This window comes from Cheilinus undulatus, linkage group 7, assembly GCF_018320785.1.
Source record: "Cheilinus undulatus linkage group 7, ASM1832078v1, whole genome shotgun sequence".
Lineage (NCBI taxonomy): Eukaryota > Metazoa > Chordata > Actinopteri > Labriformes > Labridae > Cheilinus > Cheilinus undulatus.
The window spans coordinates 24,560,384-24,583,562 of NC_054871.1; the positions used below are offsets into that span (position 1 = coordinate 24,560,384).

General features: G+C 37.7%; 1 protein-coding gene across 10 annotated transcripts in view; it reads left to right on the forward strand.

The window, feature by feature from the left end:
* adgrl2a (adhesion G protein-coupled receptor L2a) overlaps positions 1–23,179 on the forward strand; it is a 113,729-nt gene that overhangs the window by 41,317 nt on the left and 49,233 nt on the right. For all 10 annotated transcript variants that reach the window (XM_041791182.1, XM_041791183.1, XM_041791186.1 and 7 more), the window contains exon 3: positions 8,762–8,975. In XM_041791182.1, coding sequence (XP_041647116.1) covers positions 8,762–8,975 — 214 coding nt within the window. The remainder of the gene's footprint in view (positions 1–8,761; positions 8,976–23,179) is intronic.

Consider the following 23,179-nt stretch of genomic DNA (forward strand, 5'->3'; position numbering starts at 1 on the left):
TTTTGTATCAAAAACCACTTGTGATTCCTTGCAGTCACTGCTTTGTAGCAGTTCTCTTTCAGAACAACCGTCTCAGTTGACTTCTTTTTCAAAAAGACACATTTAAGGTGCAGAAATCTCACTTTGAAATTGAAAAACCTGAAAAGTGAGGCTAGATCACAGCTGACAAAATACTTTAAAACCACTGAGTCAGTGTCTCTTAATTTAGTCTACGTTTGAAGGTTGTTAACTTCAGGATTTAAAAAAAAAAGTGCACAATTTTTGCCTCCTTACTATATTAATAAGATGAGCAAAGAGCCTCGACCTACCCTTGATCATGGGAAAATGTGCTGTAATTTAAGGCTCAAATCTACCAGTGACCATTTGTTAAGGACCATGAGAGAAAAAATTTACTGTTTGATGGTCATAGCAGCCATTTCATTACGAGAAGATGTCCTTGCCTTTTTTGTGTGACCTAAAAAGCACTCACCCCTTCTCTCTCGCTCTCTCTCTCACACACACACACCGCCTGGCCCCAGGGCTATCCGATATTAGACAGTGAGATGACATTGTGTGCTTGTGCGAGTGCAGTCAGCCGACATGTGCAGATGATGTGAAGTCAATAATGCATTATGAAAAAAGGGGGATTTATGACCTTGATGAGCCCCATAGAGCTTAATTAGGCCTTAAGGTTGATTTACATACAAGTGTACATGGAATTTGATGAGGCTGTGTTTTCCTGCTGGTGCCGCACATTTTCATTGTAGTCTGGCTGCAACACATGATGCCTTCTTTTTTCATCTTATTTTCATCTTTTTTCTGCATCAGAAAAAAATGTTTTTTTCTAAAACATAAGACTTTTCTTTGGTCCTTTTTTGTCTGAGAGCAGTAAAATCATTAGGTAAAAAGCTGCAGGGTCATATTCCTTTCCTGTGTAATGATGGCATTTCCTGTTCAGGCTTATGTGGCTGCAAGTTGTAGTCAGGGGAAAAGGAAGAAAGTAAATGTATGACAGGGTAAATTTGTGCTAAAGAAGCCCACCTTAACACCAAAAGAGGGAAGAAAATCACAGCCTTTTTTCCTGTGGCTTCTATTCAGATAGAAATGACAAGATCTTTTTCAGAGTCATGTACCTATATCAAAGATGCTCCTGATAGCCCCCCTGCTGTTGCTATGGAAGTAGTGGAGATGTAAATGAACTGGAGTGAATTGGATGGTGGAGAATACAAATGAGGTTGGAATGTTCGTTCCCCTGCTGCTCTTAGCCTCTTCTTCTTCTTCTTTTTACCCAATATCTCTGTCTCTCTATCCTGTCTCCTTTTCTCCGTACACGTCGGTTTCAAAGCCCTCACATAAACTGGTCTAACACATATTTTGACACTACACAATGTGTTATGGGATCTTTTTCTTTCTTCTTTGACATTTTTCTTCTGATAAAAGCAATGGATATGTTTTACTTCAAGAAAAATGTGGCTCAGTGCTAACTATTTTTTTAAACCTTGCAGCGTGCATCGAGCTGATGGATGGGTGAAATAAGAACAGAAAAATCAATGTCTTTCCCCTGCAGAATAACTTTGCGTTGTCACTGATCATCTCTGATGGAAATATGAGCTAAGAAGTCTCTTCAGTGCGTCTCTGTGCCACATAAGTCATCGTTTCAACATCAGTTGTCAGAGAGCTTAATAACCTACAGATGTTATGGGCTGAATTACAGAGCAGGATTAACCTCGACATAAGTGACTGTCATTTGCTGTTAGCCAAGCCCAAAATATGACATCAGCTTTCATCGCACAAAGAGAAAGAAAAAGGAACACAGTCTCAAGAAAAAGTTAAGAAATTCAAAAGAATGTTAATATCTGTCAAAGCAGTAGTGAATCTCTTTTTCACAATGGCCACACAAAGTCAGCGGTCTAGCTCGTACCCCGCTGTTTGCAGGATATTTGCAATATTTTCTTTCTTCTCCTCCCCTGCGTGGACCTGACTTCTTAAGAATACATGCTGTTGTAAAGGATATCTCTGGATTATAGAATCAGCACTGTGGGAAGAGCCTTGACTTAAAGGTTTCTTTTCCCTCACAGACTTCTTTTGCTTGTATCACAGAGAGGAGGGAGCAGGGGTGGGGCAGCACAACCTCCAGGACTCAAGCTGTGTTTCCTGTGGCTCCCGAGCTAACGCTATAGGCCATACTTTTCTTTCACCCCAAATCCCCCCAGCAAGCGACCTTGTCGGCTCAGGAGCGCAGAATAATGGAAGGGCCACACGGTGATGCTAGCTCATTTACAAGCAGCTGTTTAGCTCTCATCAGAGGGGCGAGAAAAATTGAAGGGATGTGTAAACGTCGCACGACAAGCATCAGGAGCGTCCCCGTCACACTTCTCATTGGCTCTTGACAGAAAAATTATCTGGTTTCACATCAAAATAATCTGGAGACCTCTTTTGTGCTTTTCTGGCCACAATGAAGGCAGCTTGAGTGGCTGAATAGGTCTTTTGATCAGCCTCCACCGTGCCCCTGGACTAACTCTGGATGCATGTGCAACTCAAGTTACAAGGGGTCATTTTAATATGAAAACCTTTTTCTAGAAGCAGGACAGCCCTGTTAAAAAGCAGAATAGTACCACTGTCATTTATGCTGCATAATAGGCTGGAGGCGACTGTGGAATCATTCTAGTTAATTAAAGGTGACTCAAGTTTGTTTATGTCATAAAAGTTCAGAAGCTACAATTGCATTGTGTGTACTTGTCATGTATATAACCCAACTTCCCAAAAAAGTTGGGGCACTTTAAAAATATGTGAATTTAAAAAATGCAGTAATTTTCAAATCTCATAAATCCATATTGAATTCACAATTGAACATTGAAAACATATCAGATGTTGAAACTGAGACATTACTATTTCATTCAAAATATTTTGGATTTGATGGCAGCAACACATCTCAGAAAGGAGGGATAAGGCAGCAAAAGGCTGGAAAAGTAAATTGTACTTATGGAAAACAGCTGGAAGAGCAATAAATTGCATTAATTGGCAACAGGTAAGTAGTATGACTGGGTATAAAAGGTGCATTTTAGAGAAGTAAGATGGGCAGAGGTCCACTTATATATGAAAACTGCATCTAAAAATGGTGAAACAATATCAGAAAAATGTTTCTCAAGGTAAAATTGTAAAGACTTTGAATGTCCCACAATCTACAGTACAAAATTTCACCAAAAACTTCTGAAATCTCTATGGGCAAGGGACAAGGCTGAGGGTCAATATTGGATGCTCATGATGTTCAGGCCCTCAGGTGGCACTGTATTGAAAACAGGCATAATTCTGCTAATTAAACCACTGCATGGGCTCTGGAATACTACCAGAAATTATTGTATGTTTTTACAGCTCACCTTTGCCATCACAATAATGCAAGTTAAAACTGCATCCTGCCAAAAAGATACCAAAAAGCTCATATAAAATGGACTGAGACATAATGGAAAACTGTTCTGTGGTCAGATCTGGAAAATCTGGAAAAGAAAACACTGGATTCTTGAGTAGCTAGAATCCTACAATAGAAAAGAATGGGACAACATTCCTCTCCCAATACTCCAGTAACTGGCCTCCTCACTTTCCAGATATATAGACTGCTGTTAAAAAGGAGGGGATTCTACACATTGATAAACATGGCCCTGTTCACACTTTTTTGAGATGTGTTGCTGCCATCATGAAATGTCCAACTGTCTTCGTTTAAACATCTGACGTGTTTTGTTCAGTTGTGAATAAAATATGGGTTTATGAGATTTGCAAATCATTGCATTATGGATTATTTGCATTTAAAACAGCACACAAACTTTTTTGGTAAGTGGGGTTGTAGTATGTGACATGTACAGTAAGCCCCTTTAGGTTTGATCACCATAATGTCTGGTTTCAGGGGACTACATAGTAAAAGGTCCCCACATGGCTGATAAAGATCCTAATGACTCCTCGTTTGTGTGAAATAGGAAGACATTTTGTTCATTACCACTGCCTCACTGACACTCATATCCTACCAGATGGTCACTTTCCAATTGATTTGGCTCATCTGTGGGAAAAAATGAATTAAAACATTACAGCACCAAAGAGACGGTGCATAATGGGCCCTCCTTTACATATGGGAGTTTCTCACAGCTCTTCAGCTGCAGATTGCATTTGGGCCTAATGTAATGGCAAAGGTTACACATGGTAGTAAACACCAGCATGGGAAGCTTTAAGTAGAGCTTCCTCATTGGTGCAATGAAGTGCTATAACCCATGGAAATACAGGGCCTATGCACCAATCAAAATGTATTACAAGCATGTGATAACAACATGTATTAAAAGTACACGCCAAAAGGTTGAGTTTGTGCACATGAAAAATGAAGACAAACAGATGTTCAATTTGAACTATTGGTTGTATAAATGTAGCAGCTATCATTCAGTATCATTTATCAGTATGAGGTAACTGTATAGTAACATGGCACTAATCACTGCTCAGTTTAATGCATGCTACATGTCTGATGAGGAGGATTTGAAATGTCTCCCCAGTGGTGATGGCAGTGTGGTGGGTGACCAGAATGACTGATTAGGGAAGAGTGTTTGCAAGGCCATGGTACGGATCTGACCAGCAATGTCTCTGCAGCAACACGTTGCCATGGTCACAGGATGGAGCTTTTCTTGTCACGTTTTATTGGTTATTCCTTGATCCTTCGCTGCCTTGAGTTCAATTATAATTGAGCATGTAAAACTCCTCATGGTAGATATTTGATTGATTGGCATCTGTCTCTCCAACCCTCTCATATAGGTGTGGATGCACCGTGACAGAGTGTTAGCAACATCAAAGCTAGAAAAATAACATCTCATATTCTGAGGAGGTGTCTGAAGTATGTGCTACCTGCCAGGAAGAGGGTGCTGAGTTTCTCTTTGAGTGTGAGCAGTGTGTATCTGTGTGACAACCTAAAAAGAAACAACTTAAAAATTCATCTCAGCTGCAGTCATGCAGCTCTGTTTTTCTTTTTGCACCAATGCAGCATTGATAAGCGCTGTGTGTGGCACCATTTTCGTTGGCTCAGCAAACTTTTTTCTTATTCATTGAAAGCTCATAAGTTTAAAAAAGAACACAATATAGCAAGAAGTGTGCTCAGCTGCTCCAATAAACTGAGGTCTTTGCTGATGTGATTTTAAAGACTTATACTAACATTGATTATTGGCACTGATTACTGTCACCATATGGTATGATAATAATTTTCATAGCATGCATCCCCTGAAATGTTATGCTAATGCCCTCATGAGCTAAGTTATGATTACTTTTACGGCTCATTTGAATATAGAAGTGATTGAGACAGTGAGCATTAGATCGTGTTTATGTCAGATTTGTTGTGATCTTATTATTCTGTTGTAATTACAAAGCATCGCCATGCCCAAGCTGGATGGATGTTGTTTTGTTGTCTTCTTATCATCTGTATGAAAAAGGGGGAAAAGGATTTTTTGAAGTAATCACATAAGCCCTCTATTATTCAGTATGAAAGAACAGGGAGCAGATTTTGATGTGTCAGTATAACAGAGTAAATAAGTTTTTTCCCTAGCTTGTTTTGAGTGATGAATATTTCTGTGTATGAATGTGCTAGTGCAAAATTGCATCACATCACAGCAGTTTGAAATTTGTATATCAATAGGCGAGAGGTTTTTTTTTTTGTAAGGAGTCTCATTCCAAACAGAATAAAAAGGGGCAGTGAACCAAACCTAAATGAAATGTAATCAGTATCAGATAATGCATTAGAATTACTTGCGAGAAGGGCTTTATCTATTGGATTTAAGTCTGATTGCAGGACTATTGGGTGTCCCCTGCATTGATTGGTCCATGTCACTCATCTCTCCGTGCACCAAAAATACCATCCGACACCAGGGCGAGTAAGTAGTTCAGCCTCAGGCCTAATCAATGGAGAGAGGCTTTTGGAGGTTGTTTGCTGCGATGCTTTTGGCCCATGATGCACAAACCCAGCTGGCGCTTAAAGGACAGCAATTTTGTTTGATTTCCCCTGGATTTGAACACAAAAATGTACCGCTATTACAGGAGCCTGTCATCATCAGCATGGTTGAAAGGTTGCTTGTGTATTTGAGTAGAAGTCTTAAGAGTGTTCTCGAGCACACATTTATCTCCTCATTTGCTCCAGCCTCTGTTTTCCTACTTAAGCAGAGAGTCTGCATCGGTACTAAATCATAAAACCAGAAGGAGAGATTTTAAAAGCTGTGCAGAGTGATTTAAGTGGTCCTTGGACAAGGAGCATCAGCGGGTTTGGCTGTGGGATCTTTGGATCAATCTTCGAGGTCTTGCACATGGCTTAAAAAAACAGTTCACTTCTAGCCTAAAGTAAGTGATTGCAGGGTAAATATATCTCACTTAGCCATATGTAATCATGCTCTATTGATCCGTTTTGAATGTATGTGACCTCTAGTAAGAATGGATTCAGTCTGTTCAATAGAGAAACTTATATTGTTCGTTTCAGGGATTTTTATTCAAAGCCTTATAGAAATATTGGAGTGAAAGTATGATTCTTGAGATGTTATTTTGTAGATTTAATAGCCCTTTAAATTCCTTCTTATTTAAGTATAAAAGCTGACATTTTCTTTGATGAGACTAACTGTTGGGAGAAAACCTAAGATGTGTCTCCACTGAAGATCTGGCATTTTCAAATCTTTGGTTTGAGTGTAAAGAATGTAATGTGGCATTGATTGATGTTTTACATAGGTTCTTATAGTAACCACACATTGTTTTGCTGACTTTTGATTGAGCTATGCTGGAGTGCACTGACACAAACTCAAGATTGGCTGTCAAGTTGTCTTCCAGACAGGCCGTGTTTTCATTTTTTTCTCCACTTGGGCTTTTTCTCTCAAGCCAGCATCTCTGATAAATTGTTTATCACCCTAAGCGTTTTTTTTTTTTTCACTCCAGAGAGAAAAAGGGTGCACAAAACAGAGAGAAATATAGCCAAAACCAATCTTATTTGAGAGTTTTTCTCTTGTCATGCCTATTGGTCACATGAGAAAGTTTGCCGTCACAAAGATAAAGTAGGGAGAAAAAAAGATCCTTCCCTGATGATCGTATGTTTCCAAACAAATAAAGTTTTATAGAGGTTAGATAGTCCAGCTGCCCTCCTGCATACAGATATAGCCTATGTTTACCCTCAGCTCTTCACTGAGCACCTTTAGAAGCTGTGCTTTTGCCTTATTGGTGCACAAACAAAGGATCAGGCAATACAAACTGACATTTATCGTCCTTTGTAAAATACCACAGTAGTATTACTTGTCGAGAGGCACTGTACAGAATGCTTATCAGCTGCCAGTGCTGCGTAGCACTTAATCAGAGGATAATTGTATTGGGAGTTAATTGATGAAACTTCCAACAGGGTAAAATGGACTATAAGGTCAGTCTAACAAGGATGGAGTTGGTGGTTTTGAAGAAACTTTTGCCACAGGTCGAACATCTCACAGCATGACTCGTGGACAGAAAAAGAGCTTTGTAATTATAAACAACTGCACATAAAGATCGATCCAACTATTCCAGGTGCCAAACAAATTAGTGCATAAGAGGTAATAATGAAGATCTTTTTTCTCTCTTGCTCCTGTGCCTTGAACCAAACCTCATTAGGGAAATAGAGGCGTTGGAAACACTAACAACACAGCTATCAACCAAACAAGTTCCAGGTAACAACACAGTTATTCTGAGAGGTGACAAAGTCAGAACTGCTCGAAAGAAAGCTGCGGTTATTATTCAGTGCTGCCTTTGGTGGAGTTCACAAAGGGGCAGCTGGCAATCTCTTTAAGCTCTGTGCAACTCTCCTCTGGTACTTGACGTGTCACTGCTGTTAAAAGCTGCTCTGACCAAAAATATCTCGCATTCGGATCACTATAGTTTACGTATGTAGTTCGCTTTGGTTTAAGTGTAGCTGTTGGCATCGCTTGTATTTGCAGAGCACAAAGCCATGATATTGATTTCTTTTCTGTTTCTCCAACCCCCTCACCCTCCCTGACAGACACACATACACATACACTAACTATTTTTCCTGGCTTTACAATGGCCCTCTCTTCGATTGTCAGAACAGCAAAGTGGATTAAATTACACTCATGCTGTACAGATGCTTGTTGTACTTTTTCATTTTAGATAGAAAAATGAGCTTTGCAAGTAAACCACAAGTCTCTGGTGATAGGCTCTGCGACGATGACAGCCTGTTTCCATATTGAAATGAAAAACATAGCAGTATGACAAAGAAGAAATTGTGGTGACGGATAAATAATGTTTTACAAAACAAATTCTTAATGGAATTATAATTTCTACCATCCCCTAGCTGTCAGATTTGGTTATCAGTGCTGTATCAGTGCTTACTTTTAAAGGGGTCACACTTTAGCCAACAAGCTACATGTTAATGACAATTATTGATCTTTTTTTTCTTTTTTTAGCAGCAGTTAGGCATGTGGGTGACATACTGGCACCAATAGTTTACTGGTGCAATTCAATTCTGAAGTGTTCACTCAATATACCAATGTGTGTCAGAAAAGTGCTGCAATCCATGTTTAACTGTCAACAATTCTGCCTGATTCCTCGACCTTCACAGTTTTAGTCCTTTACTTTAGAAAATTGTGTGAACGTGCCAAGAAATGCCACTTTTATGTACGTTCAGCACACTGCTCTGATATCATGTGTCTCCTGCTTTTTATACCCTCTTCCTCAGTGTCAGTCCAACAACACATCTCCCTTCGATTTGTACTGAAAGAGCTCTTTCTCTCTCTGTCTTCTCCCTCAGGGTTTAGTCGAGCCGCCCTGCCATTTGGCTTAGTACGGAGAGAGCTGTCTTGTGAGGGCTATCCCATCGATCTGCGGTGTCCAGGAAGTGATGTCATAATGATTGAAAGTGCCAACTATGGCCGAACAGATGACAAGATCTGCGACGCCGACCCTTTCCAGATGGAGAACATCAACTGCTATCTTCCAGATGCCTACAAGATCATGTCGCAAAGGTAAAGCTGCAGACGTCTCTGTGCTGTACAAAGAAAAAAAAAGATTGATTTTCAAAATGAGGGATCTGCCAAAGTTATAGTTACACATGCTGTCTTGCTCAGAGCAACCAGATACTGTCAGTGTCAACTGTTTTATTCGTCTGGTTGCCCCTGCTGGCATCCATATCTCCTGCGTTTAAACCCCCCCCCCTATCTTTTGGAGTGAAATCATTCACATGGAGAATAAGTGGGCTGCTTTTGAACCAAGTTACTCTGTTAAAAATAGGAATACTTGATTCAAGTTTGGAGTTAAGAAAAATGTAGAAAAAAATTCAACTGCAGCCTGGCAGCATCAATAACGTTCAAGAAGTAAGTGTTAGTTCAGTGCTAAGACAGCTGAACTGCATGGAAAGAGAGTTACAAACTTCAATCACAAAGTTGGGAGGTGTAGTAAGGCTGATAAACAGAAAAAAAAAGTTTTTTAGTAAGAAATGAGTCATAAGTTCAGGAAAACCTCACAATTGAGTTAGATTTCAGAATATGAATATAATAATACTTTCAAAATAAATTCCTCAAAAAAATAACTTTTTTGACAGGAAAGAATCTGCAGATCAGATCCAGCCTCTTGGAGCGTATTATTCTGTCTATTCTGATTTACTCTGTTTAACTCATTACCATGAAAATGTGCACCCTAGTTTAAGTAAAAGAGCAGAAGTCTATCACAGCTTTATTTTGAGGTATTAATGAAGCTGAGCCTCGTTATGAAGAAGAATTCCTGTTGTGTGTGGATATGGGATGACATAGTTTGGTGTGTATGAGAGAGAGAGAGAGAGACCGAAAAGACAAAGGAAGAGAAAATAAAGTGTGTTGCATTACATGTATAAAATAAAAGTATAACAATTTATTTGGTAAAGGATTGAACCATTATCATTCTATTCAAAAGTAAAACCAGAATAATTCCTTTATTCCTGTGTCTATAAAGCTTTTTAATAGCAGCACATAAGGCAGGAATGGCAATAGATCTGACTGTGATTACTACTGCACTTTTTCACTGGTACTCTGAGAATCTAAAGGTATGTATAGTCTAGAATTTTTTAGGGAATTATTTGTTGATTCTCAATGTTGTATGTCAAAGTGTTATTCATGTGTAATCTGTATGTTGTTGAGTGTTGCTATGCTATGGCTGCAGCATGGATGAAGAGCCCAAGACACATTTCTCACTCTGTGGGACAATAAAGTTCATCTTGTCTTATCTTAAAACAATACAGAAATGTACCAATTAAGATAAATCTAATTAAAGATAAAAAAAAAAAAATGTTTAAAACAACCGCAAATGACCCGAGAGCTTTAAAGGCTTTACAAACATAAAAGAACAAATATGAGTAAAAAGACAAATTAACACAATAGAATCATCACAATAAAAAGGATGCTGTAAATTAGAGAGCAATATAGTTACATGATAAAACAAGAATGTATTTTTATTGATCCATATTATATTTGAAATTCTCCCTTCCACTCTAAGAGGGACAGTTTCTGATTGAACTTTTTCTTGTAACTTTTTTTTCTTCTTTGCTTTTATAACTTTTTCTTAAATAAATCCTAAACTTCTAATCCTTGAAACCCAGAGTTGCAGTACATAATGTTATTATTGGGTTTTATTTGGTATAATATGGAGTCCCTTACCTTTTCTCTGAGGATAAGTAAGTCCTCATCTATTTTTACTAGCCTTGCGTATATTTTCCCAGCTTTAAATGCATTATCCACCCTCTTATTCAGTGGTCCAAAATTTAAATTGTCATTTTTGTTTATGTATAGTAAGGTTTTTATTGATATTGGTATGGATTCTTGTTCAATTGTTAACAATTTATCTTCTCTTTCATTTGAACATGTTATTGTGTTTATTTGTGTTACATTACAATTGCCTAGGAGATAAGGGCTAAACCTCCATATTCTTTAAATCAGATCAGTTTGTTGAATAATATTATTTTCCTTCTATTGTTCCAGATTAGATTTGATTATAATCATTTGTATACTTAATAGATGCTGAGAGAATTGGAAAAGGTAGGGTCTGAAACAGGAAAAAGAACTGTGTAAGAACCATCGTTTTGGTTGTGTAGTTGTTTAGGTTTTTCTTCCAAAGATTGGTTATTGATTTCATACATTTTGTTTTAATCTTTATTCCCAAGTATTTTATTTTGGTCTCATCCTATTTTAAGTTGAAATTATTTTTAGTTGTCTGTGTTAAGTTATTGCCTCTGGTAATTGCTTAGCATTTTCTTCATTTATACTTTATCATGAAAGTCTACTATATTCCTTAATTGTTTCCTTTAAAGCTGGAAATGAGGTTGCCTAAATGTTAATGAGCTCCCCCATATCCCCTCTGCTAAATTCGTTCATTCAAATTTAGTGCTGCCAACTAGTTGGACAAACTTAGAGATTGATCACTGACCCCACATAGATGCCGCACAGTTTAAAGGCACTGACTGTGCTGCAATCACTCACGTCAGAGAGTGATGATTTAGTGTGGAAAACAAACCCACAGAGATGCACGGGCCTGTGCACACGTGCGACTCAGTGGGGTTCCTCTCTTAGCACCGTATGCAGACCATATCCAGGAGACCAGTTGTCACATAGGGATGCCATATGAGCCAAAGTGCACAGGATGGAATGACATATGAGTGCCACTGAGAGAGATATTGGATGGTATGAGAGCGTCAGCAACTCTGGCAAGCTGCCTTGGGAAATAAAAAAAATAATGAAATAAAACAGTAGAGCTCTTGTATTCAGGGGGTTTATTGTCAAGCCCTATTTGATGAAGTCAGATAGCTGACTCACATTGTCTGTGTTGAAAGGCTGCAGGATGCATGCTCCCTGCTTGTGGCCCTGTGTATTATGCTGCCCTCAGCCACGCTCGTACAAAAACGGCCCACTGAAGCACAAATACTGACCCAGCAGGAGCAACCCGACAACAAAACCCCGAAACAGTCTAGTCCAAAACGCTAGTTCATTTGTCATATGCATACCCTGAGAATGCCAGAGGCTGCAGTTCAGATGATTTTCCCAAAGTGTTTTTTAGCATTTCAGTGTCACCACTCTGCCATTGTACTCGGAGCACAGAGAGAGAGATATGTGCTTTCTAAAATATTTCTCTGGTACAAAAGGTTTCTCTCAGGTGGGTGTGTCTAAGGCACACAAAAGGAAACTTAGGAGGGTTCATCTCTGATAAGGCAAGAAGAAAAATCAACTGGGACTGGCATATATTTACAGAGCCATTTACAGAGTCATGCATTGATCTTTTTTTTGCGAGCTCTTATGAAATATATCATCATAGGAAGTGTGAGAGCAGATTACCATTTATGTGAAAATGGGCCATAGATTTATCCTTATGCAAGTCAGAAAGGCAGTCTTTGTAAAAATCAGTGCAGAAACTTGAAACAGTCAAAAATAGATTCAAGGACAGCTTGACAAACGCCCAAGAGTGCATGTGGGACTAATTAGTGATTTGTTTCCTTTTGTCCGTTTATTTACAGGGGAGGACTAAAATAAGAAGCAAGCATAATGAAATAAAGCCTCTGCTGCCAAAAAGAATTATCCTCCATTGAGAAATGTGGTGATTTTGTTTTGCCTGTTTGGAATGTAGTTATTTGCTTCATGGCTGTGAGGTCCGAATCCTTCACTTCTCCACAAGTTGAGACTCCGCTCTGTGCTCTGGCTCCAGCTGAAGTGTTCCATATGTGGGGCTAAACCCACTGCACACACTGTGTATGAAAGCAAATTGTTTTTTCTACTGTACAGTCTCCATCAGTAAGGATTCAAGAGCCAAAAATATTTGTTGCCATAATTACTCTGGCCTACTAATTTAAGTATTTAGTTGGGGAATTACATTGAAGGAAATTTGCGTTCCAGTTTAAACACGTGAAATTGATGCGGCCCTAAAGTGTGGAGAATTGGATTGAGGCTTCGCTGAGTTTGATAGATCCTGTTGGCACTGTGAGTTGTTTTTATATCTGGTTGGCATATTAAATTCATGAGCACAATGATTTTATGAAAATAGCCTCAGGACTATGTGGCTCAATTAGAACATTCAGCTGCAAGCAATTAGTCGACTCAAGTGGGTGATAATCTGTACAGGAATTTTTCACGTGGACACCTCCCCGGCAGATGTGAAACTGCTCGGCAGTACAGTTTGAAATAATTAATTCATTGATAATAGCATTCAGCGCTGTGATTTTTCATGTCCTTTTTTCCAAGACTTGAGTATTTAATAATTACTTTCCTTGTCTGTGTTGATGAAAATGATAACTGACTCCAACTACTTGTATAATATCTGCTGGATTTAGTTGTACACATACCAACCATCTGGTGCTTATTGATTTAAATCTGACCAACAGTCCTTTTCAAAGTAGCTTTTGAGGAGCAGTAGAGATGACAATGACACATCTTAACTAATCATTGTCATAAGAAACCATATTCAGAAATACAGTCTGAATAAGTGTCTTACATCTATTGATTTATCTCTGACTAATGAGCTTCATTGTAAGTATTCGATAACAAGGTCATTGATCGCTGTAACATGACATGGTTGGGTCCTGCTGCACCGGAGGATCATGGAGTTTCCATGAAGTGTGTCATTGACCACAATGATCAAAGCAGATCGCTCTCCAATAGAGGATGTGAGATTCATTAATGAGATTACAGGAGAGTTTAACTCAGTTAATTATAAAAAATCACAACCATTCTCCATTTTGTATGAGAAATTTGTATTTTTGTAAGCTTGTATTAAATTACTAGAGCATGGCTGACTGTTAAAACGATGATTTAAGCATTAAATCAGCTGTAGTTTTAAGTCATTGTCCATAAATGTGAGGCACATCTGGAAACTAAACGATGCTGCTTACACTATTTATATCAGTGACAGGACTGCTTGTGAGGCTCTCCGAGGGGCTCCATTGTTGCCGCCTGACAGCACACAGCCTTGTTCTTTCTCTCTCTACATACAGGGCCAGTGTTTATTTAAAGAACAGCAGATTAAGATTTCATAAAGATCCAGATTCAGCTCGGGCGTTTCAGAGGGGTGTACACAAGTTCATGAGCCATGAAACTGCTCTCTACTCAATACTACACTGGTGGTGATGATGATGTGCTAAATTAAAAGAGAAGAAAAAGTCCTCAGTTGTCCTCATTAGCCAAACAACAAAGACCAACAACCAACAAAATGATTGGTATTCATTATGAAGATAATTATGATAGATGTTTTTTGGTTAATTATTTAAAAAAATGCATTTTTTTAATGAACAAGCTTATTGTAAAGTTGATTACTATGACAACCGGTTTGATGGTATATGATATAAACTCTTTAATGCATAAGCCTGAAACATGGCACCAGGAGAGACAAAACTCATATCTAGACCAATATGGGTTAAGGGTGGACAATGTGGAATTTTTTTCCTCATAAATAATGATTTTATCCTGATTCTTCAAATTCTGATTTTTAAGGGTAGTTCGTTTTAAGTATTTTTTTTAAATGCACAAAAACTGAATCTAAAAGTTAACATGTTATTTTCTATCTTCTTTTTCTGCAACAACCTGTTGGTCAATGCATGAAATGTTTATATATTTGTCATTTCATAGTTGGCACCAACATGTAAGAGAGTTTAAGGGGTCTTCTCCCAAATATTTTAAGCCCTAAACATTTTAAATCTCTCCACATTCACTACAGTAAAATTCTGATTTTATTGTGGGTCCCCTTTTTAATTTTTCATGTTGATCAGGCTGAGTTTTACACTGTAATATGTATAATATGTTCATATGCAATATTATGGGAAAGAGTTACATTTGCTTTGTTAATAGTCTGGTCAAAATAACAGGTGTGCTGAGTTAAACATGATCAAAATATCTGCTACATGGTCATCTACCTGCTGCTGCAAACTGAATGACAGAGCTGCAGACTGACATTGCTTAGACCAACATACATTTAAATAAATGTATGTTGCAAGAAATGAATGATTATGCAGTCTAAAACATGTTTAAATAAAGACTGAGGACAAGACCTTGCAGATATCACTGCCTTACACCATAAAGAAAACAGCCTAGTATTAAAACGTTTCACTGATGATTCTGTTGTCTTGACCGGATAAACCGGTCAGGACAAGAGAAGAGGTGGAGATGCTTGTTCATAAGTTGATAAAACTGTGTAAGAGCAGAAAAATATCTTCTAAAACAATTGTAACAACAGGACTAGATCTGCCACGCTCTCTGTGACACATCGTCATGCAATCAAGACTGCAGTGCTTATTATGGTCTCTCACCTGTTTGACTTTCTTGATGCAGTCTTGAGGTTGTTAAAAAGTTAACACACTTTGTGCAGATTGTGCGAACAACTGTTTCTTACGCCCTGATGGTTTGGAAAACCCCAAGGCAGTTACATATGAGCCAGTTAGTTCATTTTTGGGGACAAAATCTTAAGTTTCAGTTTCATTTTCAGCTGTAAATCCCCACGCTGTTGAAGCAGAGAGGGAGTAAAAAAAAGACACATTCAACTAGAATGTGATTCTCCAGATTGTTTTAGCAGATCATAGATACATTCTATTTGTTGACAATCTAAGCTCATCCCATTACACACCTCTAATGTGGGTAATGATTGAAGTCAAGTTAGAAGACAGCCTTATGTTCATATTGTAAATTGAATGACTTTTGCATTTATGTGATCATGTAGTCAGCCAGTTTCTTCTTTAACTGTTAATATCATTAATGTCATTGACATTTTTATGTTTAAAAGCAGAAAAAAATATTTAAGGCATATTGTAAGTATCCAGAAGAGGGCATTTATAGTTTGTTTTTTTTTTGTTTTGTTTTTTTTTTTTCTTTAAAGGTTTCTATATAAAAAGTACTTCTGGTTTGTGGTGTAACTACTCTTAGGCCACTTAAGTAAAAAGAAACATGGCTGTACATTCAGATTCCTTATGGTATCAGTTTTTTTATAGTTAGTCTTAAAATGTTCCAAGAAATACTAATTTGCAAAAAACAATTAGAGACAGTACTGACATTTTCTTTCCTTTGTTATCACATTTTTGTCATACTATCTGCACAAAACCCTTACACAACAGTTGTTAATGTAACAGCTTCGAAAATAAAAATGCAATAGAGTCTTAAAATTTGTGAAGTTTAAAGTCAGATTTCCTCGAAATATACCCTGAATTCAATGGGGAAAAAATATATTAAATATAATGTAGATATATATAATATATATATAGAATGTATTTAGGTTGTTTTTTTTCCTCATGATCTTAAGAATTAACATATTTAAAATGGCCTTTGTTAAATATTGCTGTCATAATAAACAAAATTTATACATTTTCGTATAAATAAGACATTGGAAATTGCTCTAGATTATGCTGTGTTTAAAAAGCCATATGTGTGCCATGAAAATATAAAAGTTGAATTGATGTAGAGCTACAAACAGAAAAAGACGGTATGATAATAGACAGTCTTTTTCAACAGTCTGCATGCCATTCAGAGGTTTTCTTTCTTTTGTCATCTAGTTTTAAGATGTAAAATCTAAGTTGCAGTCAGGGTCAAAGAGATTTAACCAATCATCGACCTGCAGCTCACTATGTCTCACGGATGCAGTGGACCCCACCCCGGTAAAGCCGGGCCAGGTATCACAGGTGTAGGGGACAAGATTTCCAACTGGTGTGCAGAACAGCAGGCTTTCCGGAGGAGAGCTATGGTCAGTTTATCAGAGATTTTCACCTGTCAGCAGCCAAAAACTAGCTGTGCCTTTCACATGGATGTAGTGCACACCACTACAACTAAACCCCCATGAGGAGATGCAGCTGCAGTAGAGAAAGTGCTGCAGGAGCGGAGGAGAACCGGGGCAGTACTGTCAGGAGAACTGCTTTACCGCAACAGAAAGAGTCTGGTGAGTACTGTTAAGTTAACGTTAGTGACCACGCTGTGTTGTAAGATAGCTATTAGCTAACCGATTCAATTTGACGATAAAATAAAGCTTAAAACGGGGCCTAAATCCATACAAGTGTTCTATCTGTCGTTATACATTTTAGTGGGACTCGACCAGCACTTTCCTCTGTTAACCAGAGAGGATTAGAGTTGCTATAGTTATAGATTTAACTCTAATTTAACGCTGAAATATTTATTTGTTTTAAAATTTGGAGAAATAATTTGCTTCTTGTTCTAGAACCATGTCTAAGGTTTGTGTTTTATGTTTAAGGTTCTTTACTGGTCCATCAGAAAGACCTGAGTCTGGTGTTCTCCTCTTCACCTGTCTCACCTGCCTGCTGAGCTTTTACATCACACAAAGGTGAGCAGATCCTCCTCTCTTATAATTTTACTTATCATTTATTGTACTCTTTTCCCTATCATTGATTTATGTTATTTACTCTCGTCTTTTACCTTTTTCTCTCTTTTTGATAAAATCTTCACATTTCCTCTCATAGCACCCATTATTTTCTCTCTCTCCTGTCATCTTAACCTTATGCTTTGTCCCTCTTACTTTTATTTATAAGTCATCATCTTGTCTAATTCCTGTAATCCCTTGAAATTAAAAATGTGGAAAGTTTCTGGAGTTTATTTGATAAACAAAGTATCCTTATCAAACTATGTGTATTTTTATCTTTGTCTACTATCTCCAAGAGCCGAGCCCAAAGCCATCAGGGTCTTTTCTTTGAGGACTGTCACCTGTCTGGGGCAGAGGACTTTGCCTTTTAAAGACATACTCAGTAAGTAACTTAATTTGGTGGAAATTATGCTGGATGCAAGTATATATATACTTCAATGTCATTTTTATTTCTTAAAGATCCTGTAAAGTGAAATCCAGAGTTTTTGTTTTAACATGTATGTTGGAATATAGTTGCTGTAAACGTGTGAAAACACTGAGATCTACATGTGACTGAATTTTGAATTGAGACCGCTGGAAAGTTAATCACCTCTTTCCTGGCTTGGTTTAATGTGGGTGGGGCCAATATGTGGGCTCATGATGTCACCAGCCCACAGTGGGGAATGACTCCGCCCCTCTAACACTACAATATATAATCACAGAGCAGTTTATCTCAGTACAGTCGGTTGTTAGCTGATGTCACCGCCTTTATTGAAAGTTAACAGTCAATTAAATGCTGTCTTTTGTTCATTGTGAAGTAAATTTGCCAAATCTATCAGCCACAGTGGTCTATGGATCATTTAAAGCGTCATAAAAGAGATTTCAGCCAGAAAACAGACTTTGTCTCTTCTTCTGAGGTCAACAAAAGGTCAAGAGGCAGGCTAATGGCATGGGAGCTTTCCTCAATTCAGATCTTAGCAATTTTTTTATTTTAGAGGATCATATTTCTCCTGAGTGGGCGTGGCTTCAGCTCATTCAACAGAGACACCCACACCATCCTAAAGCAGATTTTACTGCCTCATGTTTCATGATTTTGAAGCTTAATTTTATAAACTTAGAGATGTTTTATTTGACTGAAATTTGACCTGGGGGTTCATAACACAGTGACCTGTCATACAACAAACCTAAATACAGATTCATTTTCCCGTTACAGAGTCTTTAATAACTGTGTACATTCACATTTACGTATGATGTGATAGTTGTCTTTCTAAACAGTTTAAAATTATCTTATTTGAAAATCAAATGTCTAACTGAATGTGTCTCTGTCCTCTTCTCTCTCTCTGTTTCTCAGGATCACACTGATAAGGAAAAGGAAGCAGTAACCTTGGATGGGAGTGTATGGAGGCTCACCTGGACAACCTGCCGTATACAGTACCTGCTGGGTGTTTGAATGGACTGATATGTTGCCTGAGCTGTCCTCTGTTCATGGAAAGACTTTATTCTTCATTCGACGGTAAAACCCACTTAAACTGTTGTGATCTTGGGACTTGCTGTCAGGAATTATTTTGATACAATTTGCCTACTACTTACCCATTTCAAAAGTGTACTGTCACTGTAATGTTAAGATATTAATAATCTGGAATTCATGTTATTAAAACAGCAGAGGCTTTTAAATTGCATAAACTTTAACATTGATGGCATGACATTCTTTTGAGTTTGTAATGTATTATTATGTTAAAAAACAAAACTGGATTAAATTGAATTACAAGAACAATGCAATTTCTTGTTTTTTCTCTCTCTCTCTCTCTTTTTTTTTTACATTTTTAAACAAGTAATAATAAGTAATAGCTCTGTGAGGGTTTGAAGTTATTTTTTTCTGGTAAGTCAAATCCCTTTCTGAAATGCAGCTGTACTTAAGGTTCTCACTCTGCAGGTTTTGTCAGCTCTGAACTAAACTTAAGTAGAGTTTACCGGTTGTCTTATAAAAGTTAGTTAAATAAACTAAATACAACAGTTGATAGTACTTAAATTAATAAGTCCAATCAACTCATCACTTATTTACTCAACTTAAATTTACAAGTTGATTCAACTCAAGTTTTCATTTTCCAATACCAACTTTTATAAGGCAAAGGGTTTACTAGAATTTTTTTAAGTAATCTCTACTTGTCTGGGCTTGCAGTGTAATCTGCTAAAGCTTTGTGAGGCTGCATAGGGACCAGGAATCAACAGTGTTTTTAAAGTAGAGCCAAAGACTTTTAATCTGGACTCCTGGACATTAGCGTAGTTATTCTAAAGCCATTACAGTAAAGCTGCTGTTTATACTCTGGTGTACTGGAGTTGGAACGTGTTGTCCTGTAAAGGTCACATTCAGACCTGCAGAATCTGACAATAATATTTCCATTGGCCGGAGTGTACCTTTACTGGTTTAAAAATCAATATCTGAGATTGAAGGATGTGAGTCAGACATCCCTCCTCCTGGTCTCCCCCCATCTGAGCCCCATTGGCTCCAGTAAATATAGCATAAACACAAACATGTGACAGTAATTACAAGTTTTAGCCGGATATTTGGTAAAGCCTCACTTTGAAAGCAGGATGCTAATGGTTAATTTCTAACAACCTATTTCCTGAAACATTATTGGGCCACCCCCTTTGAAAATGTTCTAAATATACCGATATTGGATCTGATTATATGCTTGGCATGCATGTGTTTGTGTGTGCTTTGTGGCCTGCTCGCAACAGATTGTTTCTTTTGCTGCCATTTCATGGCCCTGGAAATGATTTAATTTTTCAATGGCCTGTCTGCTATCAACAGGCTTGCCTCTTGAGAGAGATGTCTGCCTTGATAATTGTGCCATGAACCTCATCAGCATTTCAGATGAAATGGAGCTAGACGGGTCACTTTGAGTTTAAGAGACGCTAATTTGATTGAAATTCAAACTGGGAGCACCAGGAAGTAGATTGTGCCTCTTTTCAGTAATGTGCTCCCCTCACTCATGTCGCCTTTTTCTTCTCCTCAAGTAACATGGCGATTGTTTTGGCTGCTGAGGTTATTTTCTGTATTGTGTGAATTCCAAGTGGCTGCTTTGACTTCCCAAATGCTGGTGTGGAGTGTTGACAGGTGGAAAAAAAAAAAACAAAATGAGGGACAAAGAAGGGAATTCTGCAACTAGGAAGTATTTTGCCTTTGGTCATTACTGATCTTACCAGATGGATTTACCAGATGGAAAATGGATTTGATTAACCTCTGATCTTCAGAAACTCTAAGTGAGCATGCATACATACATTTTTACTTATTTTGCCCATGATGACAAGTTGTGTGGTTGATTCATGTTATCTTTAAAGAATAAAGCTGTTTTGAAATGCCAAAATGTTGCGAAAACATCTAGAACTAACTCGCTCACGCCTGCCTACATCTAAGATTTTTGAGATCAGTGCCACCAGTTTATTAATGCTGCTTTGCTTTTATTATCCAGATTTTAAAATTATGTGGGTATTCCACTTATATTTGGATGTTTTTTTCCAGAAATTCAACAACTTCATAAAACTCAAAACTGTATTTTCAAGCATGGTTTGAAACGATACACACAGGTATTTGTGAGTGGGTCCAGTACCCTTACCCTTTAGTGTTCATCTATGAGCAGAAAATGGTTTAAACAACTCCCGTTTTGATTATTATTGAAGTTTCTCCTCAACAGGGGTTCGCCAACTCTTCAGCCCGCGACCCCCAAAATAAAGGTGCCAGGGACCAGGGAGCCCCACTGTATCTCATGTTTCTTATGGTGTTAGAGTCGGGGCTAAATTGTTTATCTGCTTTTTTTTATCATGCAATTTTACTCTTGCCACATTAAGTACCTTTTGTACATCATAATAAATTTGTTCCAAATATCAGTTATCGGTCTCATAAACTACTAGTAATAAAATCATTATCAGTCAACATCTATTATTAATAATAATAATAAAAAAGTTTGAAGTTGGGTCGTGAAACTTGTGATGTTTCCTGGGGTCACAATGACAAAGGCAGGAGATGGCCTGAATTTCTGGAGAAACCTCAAAAAAACAGGAGTGTGGGCTGGTATGCTTGTTATCACATGAAACCAGTATTGTTATCTGGAATATAATCAAGTGGGGATATTGAGAGGGTAACCAAAATTCAGTTGTCATAGCAGAAAAGCAGAAGAAACTAAAATATGCATGTCCTCTCAAAGCTTTAGTGCTCAGTGTCTGGCCAAGTTTTCTGCTCTTCTAAATACAGTTCCTATTTTTAATTTCTAAAAATGGGGATTTATATTAGATTAGTTAAACTAAAGGCTCTTAAAATGGTAAAAGTGAAGAGAAAAATGTAGGATTGGGAAGGCCTCAGAAACAACATTGGCTTCATGTGTTTTATACTAAAGCTGTTTCATTATTAAAGACATTATCTCCACGTCCCATTATTCCTCTGACATGCTTTATGATGGCAGTGGAAAAGGTTAAATTGCATGGGGATACATGGTATCAGGAGTGCTATCAGTTACACCTTGTTGGCATCTTATCGCAGGGCCTCGCCGCTGTCAGCAGGGAGTGCTCATTTTTAAGAGAGATTTGCATCAAATCCAAGCAGCATTTTCTGTGACACTCTAATTGTACTGATGTGTGCCTCTCCCAAAAGGTCAGAGATGTGATGGGATTACATTTTGAATACTGCAGCGTGATTAACAGCATGGTCGGGGGAAAGGGAGGCAATCAGTGCTGAAAGTTTCTTCATCTGACCCTTTTTTAGTTTTACTTGAGTACACTTAAGGAACATCCTGACCTTTGTTTGATTTTTAAAATAAATGAGAGATAGATTTAGGATTTCAGCCAATGGGGAGACAGTAGACATATTTAGGATGTGCTGCTCTTAAATCTTAAGTTTTTTTTTACTGTGCAAGCTTAAAATGAAATCTTAAGTAAAAGAAATCAATTTGTTTAATTTTCTTGGTTTAATCCATTACATTGATATATTTCCAAACAAACATACTTCCAAAAACAGAGCAATCTGACCACTGATGCTTTCATGCCAAGCTCATTTTCCAGCTGGCTAATTATTCTTTCTTTTGCATTATGGGATAAAATGAATTAATACTCTTTTTTCATTAAAATCCTGTTGAGCAGTCAAGGTATTTATAGAATTAGAATCATTCACTCTGGAGAAAAGTGGAGAAAATCTTCTTTAGACTTAGTATTCATTATGTGCATGATTAATTACTATATAGCCTCAGACTATCAAAAGATAGTCAGAGATATCATATTTTACATGTATTTAATTAGTGTGCACTTTGAGACCTGTGCCCTTGCAGGCCTGAGTACTGAACTTTTTTTATGTTAGGAATTTCAATTACATGCTAACCCTCAAATTGACGGCTAGGACGGAGCATTGAAGAAATCATTAGGGCTTTTTGAATCGCTCTCAGGAGATGCAGAAGGTTTCACAGATGAGAAGGAATCAGAGTCACACACTCCTGTAGATCAGGGGCCACATAGCAGCTCCACAGCTCTGAAATTAGGGCAATATATCAAAGAGAGCTATCAACACTTACGTCAACATTGTTTCAAGAGAAATATGAGTTTTTCCCCCCCTTTTCCGGTGCTTACGTCCTGTTTTTTAATGCATTCGCCTGAGAAACGATGGCAGGTCTGAGTCTCATTAGTGTCATAAATTTTATTTTTGATATCATTCTGTTTCATATACCTAATATAAACCAGACATTCATTTCCCCCGGTCTCAATGGAATCTGTTAGATAAAGCACTATAATTTATATTGCTCCTGCATGATATGCTTATGCATGAGCGGAGGGCGCAGAATCATCAAAGTGACCATATAATATATGGAAAGCACTGCAGAGTCATGAAATATTACCCACCAAAACA